Source organism: Amblyomma mixtum, chromosome 1, assembly GCF_055824585.1.
Source record: "Amblyomma mixtum isolate Tamu chromosome 1, ASM5582458v1, whole genome shotgun sequence".
Classification (NCBI taxonomy): Eukaryota; Metazoa; Arthropoda; class Arachnida; order Ixodida; family Ixodidae; genus Amblyomma; species Amblyomma mixtum.
The window spans coordinates 293,370,264-293,383,457 of NC_143012.1; the positions used below are offsets into that span (position 1 = coordinate 293,370,264).

General features: G+C 48.5%; 1 protein-coding gene across 1 annotated transcript in view; it reads left to right on the forward strand.

Moving 5' to 3' along the window:
- LOC149372076 (uncharacterized) overlaps positions 1 to 3,753 on the forward strand; it is a 32,430-nt gene extending 28,677 nt beyond the window's left edge. Inside the window, exon 2 of the mRNA XM_089585687.1 lies at positions 417 to 3,753. Coding sequence (XP_089441813.1) covers positions 417 to 2,429 — 2,013 coding nt within the window. The 3' untranslated portion in view covers positions 2,430 to 3,753. The remainder of the gene's footprint in view (positions 1 to 416) is intronic.
- Positions 3,754 to 13,194: the final 9,441 nt, after the last annotated feature.

Below are 13,194 nucleotides of genomic sequence, written 5' to 3' on the forward strand. Positions count from 1 at the left end.
TGCCTTTCAGAAAAAAAAAAACAACACTACTCTACTTTTACAGCAAGAAGTTTCTATAGATAACCACAATGTTGACATCAACGAAAATTCCTACACAGACAGTGTGTGCAACGCTGATTGCTGATGCTAGCACGATGTGCGGTATGGTTTGGATGGCGCGAATTCCAAAGGTCGGTCGTAATTTTTGCTTGCGTCTGGACAAGCACAGCCAAGGTAGCTAAACTGAGTATTATAGGGTGCATGCATTGCACAAATTTTTCAGATGACTGAGCACGTCGACCTCCCTGTGGGGTGTTTCATGAGCGACAAGGTTATAGTGACCTCATGGCTACGTTTTAGATACTTTGAGTGTTCTGCGGTGGAAGTTTTAGCACAGGGCCAGAACATAAAAGTTTTTTGTTATTTTGTCTTCGCAGGTGGTATGCACGCTCCTGTGTGGGATGGCAACTGCCCAGAACTTCTACCTGCAGCAGGGACTGGCACCACCTTATATGCCGCCGTCAGTGGTGCCTTACGCTCCGGCCGAGTCCAGTCCGAAGCCATCCTTCTTCCGAAAGCCCTTCTTCTCTTCCGGAGGAAATGGCGGAAGCCGTCCTCCTGGAAAGGGCTTCTTCCGGCTAAGGGCCCCGTCCTTCCTCTCCGGACTCAGGGGCTCAGCCAGTTCACCGCGACCGAGCTTCTTCTCCTTCGGAAGACCGTCCCAATCGCAGCAGCACCACCAGCCTCAACCCATATTCGCTCACCAAATACCGATGCCTCCGATGCAGGCAGCCGCGGCGCACGCCACGTTCCAGACGCTCCCGATGCCCGGAGGACCACGGTTCACCTTCGGCCCTGAAACAGTCCTCCAGCACGCACCGACGCACATCGCCCAGGCTACAGAGTTTTCCGAGAGCCAGATCGACTCAGACCGGTCTCCTGGCGGCTTCCCTGGGCTGTCTTCGCTCTTCCAGCCGCAGACCAGCGAGTCCTTCGGGTCTTCGGTCGGAGACCAGGACAGCTTCCAGCAGCAGGTGAACTCGGTAGTTCAGCTTTCTCCATCACAGAGCGGCGCTTACGGGTACAAGACGGAAGGCTCGAGCATCTACAATGGCATCATGACGGCGCAGCTTGGAGTGCCTGTGAGCTTGACTAATTACGGAGAGAATCCCGTGGCCATTCCAGTCGGAGCAACGAGGGGCCAACAAAGCGAAGGATCAGGAACCGAGTCGCAGAGCTACACACCTACCGCCGAACTCTACTCTCAGTCACAGGGGACGAATGCACAAAAGGCGCAGTCGTCATCGGCGGACCAGCAATACAGCACCTTCAGTGCCAGCTATCAAGGGCAGCCAACTTCGGGAGGTTACGGTCAGAGCAGCTCGTCAGGAACACGGTACTCGTCGGCCCCTTCCTCTGACCCTACCGTGGCCTTCTTCGCATCTCAAGCAGGTTCTGGATACAGCAATTCCGCTCCTACGTTTTCACTGTCCTCGGGGGGCGGATACGTTAGCTCCTCTCCGTCAGCCTATCTTGGCGGACTCACGAGTGGCTACGAAACGACTATCACAAATCACGGAACAGGCTCGAACAAGTACGGACCGGCGTATAGTCTTGTAGGAGCAGGAAACTACCCAACGTCATCTTCAGGAAGCTACGGTAGTTCGCAGCCGTCGTCATATAGTTCATCTAGCGGGGCGTACAGTCCGTCCAGCTATGGCACTTCCTCAGGCCGCTATACTGCACCTACCAGGGCATACACTTCGAGCCAGCCGTCGTCTGGCTACTCGTCAGCGTACACTAGTGGTTCGCCAGCCAAGTACAGCACAACGGGCAGTGCGTACACCAGCGGATACGGCAGCAGCTCATCATCCTCTCTTCCGAGTTCCTCGGTTGCGTATGACAATTCACAATCAAACTACGGTTCTTATGGCCAGCGATACACGTCGTCCACTTACGGAGGCTCTTCGCAATCGGCTTATTCTCCGAAACGGCCAGCTACGAACTATGCCAGCACATCCACGTCGTATAAAAACTCGCAAGCAGCGTCAGCCGCCCTCGCACAGGCATTGAAGGCTTACGCAGCCGGAAACGCCAAGTACGTGTCTACGAAGACCTCGTCACCGAGCACGGACAGTTCTTACTCAACCTCTTACAGTTCTTCATCGGGGTCGTCCAGCTACGGTGACAAGAGCGCGGCAGCTCCGTACTTCAGGACCAAGACGTCGTCGCCAGCTTACAGCAAGTACAGTGACACTTCGTTAAGCTACTCTGACAACGGCAGTGACAGCGGCAGCAGTGGCAGCAAGACCTCGTCCAAGACATCTTTCGACCAGAGGACCGTGGGCCAGACACTCCGGGTCAGCGGGGACAGCGCGAGCAGCGGCGACAGCTACAGCACATCAACGAGAACCACAAGCAGCGCGCCCAGTAAATCGAGTACAGTCTAGGCCTGGTCTAATGGCGCCGCTCGGTTGAGAGGCACAGAGCAACGCGTGTGGTAGCCTGGGCAAGCGACGCCTAGCGCAGAACTTAGCCATCTGTGTCTTGCGCAAAGGCAGCATACAGGGTGCCAGATGCACCACTGAATAAGCGCAAAGCAGGGGTAGGGAACGAGAAGGAGAGTAAGAAACCAAGAAGAATAACAACGCGCGGAAGGAGTTTTTTTTTCTTGGCCATCTTTCAGTTGAAAGGTCCTCTAGTTTCACGTCCGCTTGGTTTCTATCTTACACCGAGAGTCAAAGGGTCCTGCTTTCCGCTGCCATTTGGCGACAAGAGAGAGAAGAAAAGGAGTGTAGCTACGCTATTTGTTCAGCATTTTAAAACAATCTAACACATAACACTAACTGATAAAAACACGACATCAGTGCCTATGGTCAGTATCCGGCAGCACCAAAAGACATATGTGTCCTTTGCGCTGGCGTCGAACTTAATGGTCCCACCGCGCCTCTCACTTAGAGAGCAGATATTAGTGATGCCCAGCTTGAAGTTTATAACATTGAACATTAATTTTGTTGTTCCTTCGCTGCGTGAAATTTATGAACACTCAATTTCGAAGCATTGCAGCAGCTGGCCTGTGGTAGTGTATTCAATTTACTTGGCATCGAACGTAGCGAAACGGCTTAGCGTGCACATTCCTTTCGTTAGATTTGTCGCTCTGTGCCTATCAACTTAGTCGGTCGAACACAATTTATAAGGAGCGCATGGGAACGGGTAGACAAGTCGGTCGGCCTCGAAGGGCCGCCCTATGGTAGCAGTGATGTGAGAAAAGAAAGGAAAAAAAAAATGTACATACCGAAAATGCTCCCACGGAGCTCGTTTCAACTTAACGCTGTGTCTCTGTCGTCCATTCCTGCTTAACGCCTATTTTTTCTCTTATTCTCACCTACGCTGTCAATCACCTCCACTTTTATTTCGCCATAAAAAAAGAGAAGAAAAAATATTCATCTTCATCATACTGTAATGTGAGAAAGGCACCTACCTATTACATGATATCAGCGCCCTGCCTAAGGTCAACATGTCGTGTGTGTGTTCTGTTTACCTCCCCTTTTTTTTCGAGTGCTTATAGTGGCCTATTTATGACATACTGATCATTTTCTTCCCATGTTCACTACCTAATTCCTGTCCGAAGTTGTTTTTGATATGTGTATGTAAGCTACTTGCACTCTTTTGTTTGAATCCATGTCACAGGGCGAGAAGATGAAGAGAACAAGCTGGGCGCCTATGGTATACATGCATTACCTCTACTTGAATGACCGTCTCCTTTTGTCGCCATTTTTTATTTATACCGAAAAAATAAACAAAAACACATTTAACAAGAGTGAGTGTGTTGTTATTGGAAACGGACGACCAGCTGACACAAGCCAAGAAGACGAGTATTAACGTACAGGAAACGTGTAAGAGTGCAGCAGTAACGTGGGCGTATAGCGTCTCTGCATACGTGCGGCTCTGATGGTTTGGGGGCTTGGTCGTCACTAGGGAGTCAAGCACCGTTTATCTATGCTGTTCCCTAATGCTGCAATTTTCGATGTACCTGAAGTAACCCTGCAAGTGTTACCGCGTAGTTCGTGAGGTATCCGACAAGGGACAGAGAATTACACCAAAGCATATTTTTAGATCTTGTGCATGAAAGATCTAGTTTTGAAATTCAACAAGGTGGGGCGCAGCGTTGCTTGCTAGCAGAAAAATCACCCAAGATATGTTATCAAAAAATAAGGAATGTGTCTCAAAACTGCTTAATTCTGAATCTAGTGGGGTTTTCCCAGCTCTGTTTACACGCGAATTAGTTTGCATTACCCTGGCTTTAAATTACCGTCAAAATTCTCCTGTCTCTTTTGTGTACAATCAGGTCAGAATTAAATGCCAACAACGCGTGTGAACAAAACAAAATATTTTACCTGTGTACTTGCAACTGCGGTGTGCAGTTAGCCCGATTCATATTTATGAGTAAAATGTCAACTAGTGTAAATATTCATGAGCCGGTTGTAAAGCAATATCTCGCTGTAAAGTAGAAAAGTATGACATATGCGTGCAGTCAAGCCTGAATGCGTACTTGATCCCCGAGCAAGCTTCTCACGCAGTTTGGCACGCCACTGGTTTCTATTTTTTTTTTAAGGCAAATCATTTCTTGGGGACATCTTCACTCGTGTTCAAAACAGAAGCCCCATCACGTCTCAGCAGCCTACACACTGAGATTAACCCCAGCACAAAGAGTTAACATGCGAAGCTGGCCTCTATTCAGAAGTTCGAGCTTCGCTCATTTGGATTGCCTTAGTATTAGAATAATCCTGCTTCGCCGTATTGCAATAAATATACGCACGGATATGACTGTGGACTTTTCAAAGCTTCTTTGTCCCATGCGGCTCAACCACAACTCTCTTGAATACGAAGCCTGCGAAAGTCAACTCGTGCGCTCGGTCTGGCAAGCATTTAATTAAAGGAAGCCCCTCAGAGTTGGTAGTTTGACGTCATCGCTGACATTGAGTCAGCTGCAGTGAACTTCGGCTGGCATCAATTAAATCCGCTCAAAATCCTTTCACTCCACCTAATTAGATCGAGCGTCCTCTTTCTTAATAATCAGGAACGCCGCCCCCCCTCCCCCAACTTCAGTCCCTCGCGCTTCCAAAAGTCATTGCTTCCGAGAATTTTGAGCTGCTTCTGCCGTCAGCGTCCAAGGAGTTTTATTGAGAAAATGTGCTCGCGTTTTGAATAAACTCGATGAAGTGAAGTCTACAGCTTCAAAGCGAAGCTGTAAAAAAATAAGTCTCATCTAAACTTGCGTATATAGTCAGTTTTATTTAATAGTCTTGCTCAAACTTTGATCGGGATATGCCTTTCAGATTTGCGTTGCTTCTAAAACCAAACAAACGAGAGAGTACTTTTAAGAATTACACTTCGTACTGAAAACGTGCCGGTTCTTCGAATTTACTCGCTAGAAATTCAATTAATATTTTTTTGATCATAAGAAGATAAAGAAAAATAGCCCACGAAGGAAGGGTAGGGTACTAGGGCGCCGAGTAGGATTTCTAAAAACAAATTGTTGGCAAAGAAGACTATCTTGAAAAAAGTGGCAGGCACTGTTACGAATGGAAAACCTGAATTTTTTAATGAACCTAGCTGTTTTGTGATCGGCATGTGCCACAGCATAGCGTGTAAATACATAGCATAACGCTGATTACTACAAACGCGGCTGCTTAAGTTCACATATTATAATTGCCAGATAAACTATACAATTCGCCGCATTTCCAGATGTGTTGAACTCTGAGGGCCGGGCTCACAATGAAAAAGAACGATACGTCCCAGTCACCAACACCGATATAGAGGCATGCATAGATGCCGCACTGCTGCTCGGAAATATATTTGCGCTGTCAGGTTTGGTCACGAATTAAAAAAAAAAAAACATGCTCTAGGATACCTTGGAGGCTAGCTAACTATAACAAGCGATGTCTACAGCCTCACTGCAAGGCGAAAAAATCGACCCCCACTCCAATTGCGCTTGAATTGCGAGCCATTATTGAGCTTGATGGCTTCTCCACTAGATGACGCTGCTTTCTACGCGGTGGTAGCTTTTAACGATAGATGTCGACACCAAGCCACTTTCTTTTTGTTACCTGCTGCACGCGCGCTGCGCTATGCCTGTGTTTCTAAAAACACCGGCAGTTATGAATGGCGAGAGCACAAAGGCTAAATTCTCATTTGCGGCAAGAAACTGTTAAGCTAACATCACCAGTAGCTCGTCCATCTTGTGGAGCCAGTGCATGGAAGGACCCATACGTATTTAACGCCATTAAGTTAGCAAATTTTTTTCTCCCGGTCGCAGTGACTGTGCTGTCATTCTGCATGCATTAAGGAGCCACCACATTGTACTCCTGATATGCCACTTCCTGACACCAAGATGTAAAACAGAGCGTAAAAATAGACGTGAAATACACAATCTTCCATGTGCACGAGTCCCCCGCCCACACTGCACCCGACATCCGCCACACAAGCGACGAACCTGCTCACTGCATTTATCAGCAAATTTGGACGATGGACCAGTCCGTTGCTAACATTACACTTCAGTGGCGTTATAATGTCGCTTCTTCGGCGGCTATTTTCTCAGATTAGCGTCCGCCCACCAGACACAAGTTCTGTTCAATTTATCTCCCGCTGCGAGACTCACAAACGAATTCATGCTGTGACGTGCATAGTAAAAAGTGGACATTTTAATTATCGGTGCATCTACTGTCGACAAGACAGCTTTATCCAGATGAGTGCATATTCTAAAGTCATTCGCTGCCCTGAAGTACAGTGATTCTTATCTCAGCATTAATTTGAGGCCCGGTAGAGTATAAAATTGCATTCCGATTCTGTTTCATTTACCAATCTCACACCCTTATTAATAGAGCTTAGGGACACCAAATCCCCCTTAATGGCTGGATCAAGTCCCTGCGATTAGCGGGAATACAAAATTGGAAGGAAATCAGAAAGAATCTTAATACCGGGCCTTGAATGGAGCCCCGTCCTTGAGGCACACAGCGGATATGCCATCCACTTGGTGTCCAGATCTCTATCGGGTATGCTGTGGCTCGGAACTCAGAGGGCGCTGTCTTGTTTCGTGCGAACGACCAATACATAAAGACGCAAAATTATCGCCTTAAAAAAAAAAAAAAAACCCTCGTGGTAGAAATCTGTCACCGTGCCACAGGTGAGTTGAGCTAGAAATCGAAAAGACAATACACATAATCCTTAGAGAACCAAAGGAGATCTATGGATACAGAGTGTCTGCACAACACATGACGAACACGAACCTGGGGATAACGCCAGCGTGACTGCTGTGGTTTTGGCAGTACGTGGGACCACCTTTATTAATCCGTTCATAGTGGCGGGTAAGGACTAACCACCTACAAGTTTAATAGTTTTATCGCGGGGAAGGAAATGAGGTGAAGAGATGTCTGGTGGGAAGCTTTACAAGAAGTGATGGATGCAAACATCGCTGTCTAGGTGATCCACAAGAGCCTCCTGAACACTCTTCCGACCACGGAAATCGATGAGTGATTACTAGTAAGCAGGAACGTTTCCTTATCAAGCACCTGAAAGCATGCGAGTTGTCAGACGACGAGGCCAGCGTCAGAAGCTTTGCATACTGCTACGATCTGCCGTAAGTACATGTTGTTCGTGGCGCTTTTCAGCGGAGAACAAGTGCTGGTGGTTGCAGAGTACGCTTGCTCGGACGCTCGTTCCCTTTAAAACTCTTCGCTAGTCAAGTTGAAAACTTTTTCGGGCTAACGTTAAATATACGACTGTGACGGTTAGCTTCCAAGCGGTTTGACTCATAAGACGCCGTGTCCTTGCCGATCGCGACAACTGTCACCACTGCCGTCGACCCACCCCACACAGGGAACGCGGAAAATGGGGAAGCTGTCGCTTATTTTAACGGACCACACGCGACGCCTCGACTGGCTTGACCAGAATTAATATGTGCGAGTGAGATGAGACTGATTGTAATGGGGGTGGTTGAGTGTACACAACTGCGCACCACGGTGACATGAAAATCGAACTATGACGGTCATTCGCAACTGGTCTACATTGATTCATCTACACTGCGCTCTAAGTGCAAGCTAATATCAGAGACAGCAGAGCCGGAATGGTGCTGGTATTTTTTGGTTATTTTTCAGGTTCTTATTCACAAGGGTGTCCTTACCCCGTGCTCTTAACAATGGCTGAAACGTCCAGAAGGAAGAGACTTGAAAGATTAACGTCGCTGTTATACCGAGACGGTAGATACGGAGAGAAAAAGGCGCCCTTCCCTGCTTGCTGAAGAAACGTGCATTTCCTGACAGGTATGTCGTTCTGCATCCCGCCTGCCATGCTCAAGGGGCAACGTGAATCAGCAAAAAGCACCCAGACCATGTTCCGTCTGGAAGACGGAACATGGTCTGGGAAGATGAACCGTGAGCACCACATGGACCCATCGCCGATCTCGTCTGTTTTTTTTTACGCTTATTTTTTTAGCAGCCAGCGCCATCTCTCGCAAAGGTTTTCGAACTGTCGCTACATTCGCGGTCGCAAAGGGACGCGGTAAGTAGGGTAGGTGGCTCCTCGGAATTCCTCTAAAGCCGTGGGTGTTCGGATCAGTTTCACGCGTTTCTTATCTCTCTCCTGTCCCGTTTTGGCTGCTTTCTTTCATTGCGTAGAACAGATCTTCATCGCTGTTTTAGCATATATAGGAATGACACAGCTAGTTGGTAATCAATCGTGTAATCTTTCAGTTTCTAAGCTCTTTTTTCCTTTCGCTATTTCGGCATCGTGGTCACAACGCAGTGGAGAGCGCTCCGCTGCCATATATGCCTTGCGCTTGCAGTCAGCTTTGCACTGCATTGCAGTGAACGTGTACATTGAAATCAGCACGCAATGTCACCTAGTATAGCGAGCAATAAAATTCCAATAAGGAAGGATGTCAAGTAGGGAGACACAATCTCTCCAGTGCTGTTCACCGCCTGGTTAAGGAGGTATTCCGAGGCCTGGATTGGGAACAATTGGGCATAAGAGTTAGTGGAGAACACCTGAGTAGTCTGTGATTAGCTGATGACATTTCCTTGCTAAGTCACTGAGGTGATGAACTGCAAAGAATTATCAATGTGTTAGACAGACAGAGCAGAACGGTAGGTATAAAATTAATATGCAGAAAACTAGAGTAATGTTCGAAAGTCTCGGAAGGAAGCAGCAGTTTACAATTGGCAGTGAGGTGCTGGAAGTGGTAATACATCTACTTGGGGCAGGTAGTGACAGCAGATCCGGATTACGGGCGTGAAACTAGATGAATAAGAATGGGATGGAACGCATTTGGCAGGTTATCTCAGGTCATAAATGACAGGTTACCAGTATCTCAAAAGAAAAAAGTATATATCAGCTGCATCTCACTGGTATTCACCTATAGGGCAGGAACGTGGAGGCTAACGAAAAGGGTTCAAGGACAACGCAGCGAGGTATGGAAAGGAAAATGATAGCTGTAACGTTAAGAGACAAGAAGAGGGCAGTGTGGGCCATGAAGAAACGTCGTTTAATGACATCCTAGACGAAATCAAGAGGAAAAAATGGGCTTGATCAGGGCATGTAATGCGAAGGCAAGATAACCGCAGGTCCTTAAGAGCAACGGAGTGGATTCCAAGCGAAGGTAATCATGGCAGGGGGCGTCAGAAAGTTAGGTGGGCGTACGAGATTAGGAAGCTTTGCGGAGATAAGGTGGCCGCAGCTGGCACAGGACAGGGTTTATTGGAGAGATATGGGAGAGACCTTTGCCGTGCAGTGGACGTAGTCAGGCTTATTATGATATATTTGTGCAGGGGAAACGCAAGTCACACATGGGCAGCGAAAGTATGTTTATGAAAACTTGCTGGCTAATCCGTACTACGCCTTGACTGCATATCCTTACACTCAATTTGTACCGCTCTCATAGACTGCCCGTGGCGTCTTCTGCGAACGATGCTATGGTCTACGCAAAGGTGCTCTTGTTTTTCAAATGATCTTGGACCTGTATAAGTGAAGGCTCCCACTGGACTTCATGCATAAAGCGCTAGGCTTTTGCATTTTGTATGTCCATTTCACGACGCCGGACGTCCTGTGGGGAGTGTAAGCGCAGCTGCAGGCCGTGGTTAGACAGAGCTGAATAAACGGACGGGCGTACAGAAATGAGGGTATTGGCAAAGCAGACACCGAGAAATCGAACACGTTTAAACTTTCCGTTAATTTCATTCGAAATACGGAGCACACTATGCAGATCAGTCATGAATGCTCAAAATATTTTATTTTGCACACTACAGCTTAAGCATATCTATCACGCTTATGAGCTGTAATAATCCCGATTATAAAATTCAGCGCAGAAAATAACACCTGTACATTGTTTTCGCGGCGTACAACCTCCGCTTTCGTCCACGAGAACTTCAAAACTTTTGCGACAGACGACGCTGGCTGCTCAAAAATAGGATGAAAAACAAAATAAAAAAGACGACACCGGCTACGGGGGACATCAACACCGCCTATTCTAAGTAGTGTTGGGGTTATGCGAGCGCATGGATAATACTCCGTGAAGTATCTGCCCTTCACTTACGCTCACTGTGGCTCCGTTAGTCCGTCGCCTTCTGATGCCCTCTATCGCCTGTGCGCTGAACTCGTCTTGGGCTGCGTCCTACTTGGGCGCTGTTGTTGAACCGCGCCACATTCAAACATACGCACAGCCGCATAAGCGCAGAGCTTGCTGCCGACAACGGATAAGGTGGGATACACACGTTCCAAGGCTTATGACAAAGGCCCTGAAAGAAAGAAGTTGCGCAGAATGTTGTCAGGCGCGTGAGAAACAGCCTTGTTTTGCCAAAGATTCCATTCCATACTAAATGCTTAGAGGTTTTGAGCCGTGCAGCCGGAACACTTTTGGATAGCATTGAGTCTAAGTCTTGCAATATCCTTTCAATGTACCCATATATATCTAGATACGCGCTTGCAAAATTCTATTTCAAGTTCCTGAGCTCAACAGCGAACTCCGGGTGATGCTGCTGTTTGCCGCCCCGGAAGTGGTAGTGTTCATGAAAAGAGTGCTTCATTGCCTCGGTGATTACCAGGCAAATGCGAAAATTATGTAAAAAAGGGGGCAGGCAGCTGCAGCAAGGCAGTTTTTTCGCAATCAGGATAAATGTTTTCTTGAAAGAGTAGCGACTTTGCAGAAAAAAGAAAAAAAATTGGAGGGGACACTTCAGCTCCGCCTTAAGGATATGACGCGATAGCATAATGGACGAATTCCCGTATATGAAGAATGTCGTTCTCTATTCTTTACATTCAGAGATCCCTGGGAGTCCTCATAGCCCTCCGGGCGCAGTGCTTCCAGCGGTTAAGCGATGCGCAGATGCACTGGGACGCCGCTGCTCCCAGCGGTAGGCTTTGTCCGGGCCAGGTTGCTCTTCGCGAGCGACCAAACATTAACTGCCACCTGCCAAGGTGGGCAGATTGCTCATTATTCGGTGCGCAGGTTGTGATGACGCTGGTCACGTGACCTAGGTGGCATTAAAAAATAAAGGCAAAATTAAAGAACCCCGCGTGGTCGAAATTTCCGGAGCCCTTCACTACTGCGTCTCTCATAGGTTGAGTCGCTTTGGGACGTTAAACCCCATAAACAAAACCGAACCAAACCAAGCAAAATAAAAGGAACGCAGAGGGCAGTGAACGTCCAGGAGGGAGTGCAGAATGCTACACAAATCAATGCTGGCAGTCCCAGCTACCAGCAAGGAACAAGAACTCGCTTTCTTCCTTATTTGGCTTCGCGTATGGAAAGGTATTGCTTGCAACGAACTGCCGCACATGCACGGCTCACGCTTTATGCCCTCCAGAGCTTAGCAGGTGCTGAATTTGGCCTTGGACAGGTGCAATCTGACACCGCAAGCTTCTGCGAGACATGGCGAGGTTTCTGTCGAAGACCCGAGCGGTCGCTCCGACATTCTTGTTACCGAACACGGCTTCCCTGTGAGTCAAGCCCATAGAGAATCGTGTCCGCTTGTCGCCTCCGCGACGGCAGGCGACCCGCGAGGCGGCCGTAAATTATCCGGCACGCAACACCGCCTCCTCTGGCAGCCCGTACGCACGGCGTCATTTTCGCCCACTGCGACCACGCGCCATCGGATCGCTCGGAATGAGTATTGTTCACGTGAGAGTGTGTTGCGCAGCGCGTCGCTCGCTACGGCCGCAGGCTTCTGCCAACACCGTGCACGCCCTCGCGCCTGGGGCGGAAGCAGCAGAAGCGTTTAAGGGGAGCCATCACCTGTGGTACAGATTAGACATGTGCCTGTGAGGCAAACTTCTAAGCGTATTATTACAGTCAGTAGTAGTTCATGCGAATCAATAATAGCGAGAAAAAAAAGCTTCATTGGGTCATCGTTTTAGCAGGCAGCTTGGAAGAGATGTATGTCCATGAATTCTGAGTGCGGGCTGCACAGCGCATCATTAAATTTGAAGCAATGCGACCTAGATGCAAAGAAATTGAACATTATTGACAAAGCCTACTCCCATAACCTTATCACTCTGGGCGTGCACCGATAGACGTAATAACTTCATCACCATCATTATCATCATCATCAGCCTGACTACACCCACTGCAGGGCAAAGGCCTCTCCAATGTCTCCCCAATGACCCTGTCCTTTGCCAGTTGCGGCCACTGTATCCTCGAAAACTCCTTAATCTCATCCACCAACCTAACTTTCTGCCGTCCCCTGCTACGTTTGCCTTCTCTTGGAATCATCAGTAATAACTTACTGATGAGTAAAGAAGGTGTTGTGTCCCCTTATTGCTTTTGTGTGTGTGCGCCCCCGCATCCTCCTCCTAACGACCACTCGCATCCTCCTCCTAACGACCACTCGCATCCTCCTCCTAACGACCACTCGCATCCTCCTCCTAACGACCACTTGCCCCTCGTCGCACGCTGTCGCCAGATGCCCCCCCATGGTGCGCCCCCGCATCCTCCTCCTGTTTTGGGAAGCCACTCCCTCCCGTGGACGCTTCTCCGCTCCCTCCTTTCTTCGGGCGGCCAGTTCGGCTCCTGCCTCGGTCGACGCTGGTCGCACCCTCTTCGGCTTTAAATAAACGAAGTCTTAAAGTACCGTGTGCGTCTTTCGCTGCATTCAACACAGCGACCGGACACGACAGTGGCGACGAGAAAGTGGATTCGACCCGCGCTACGCAACGCTATTGACA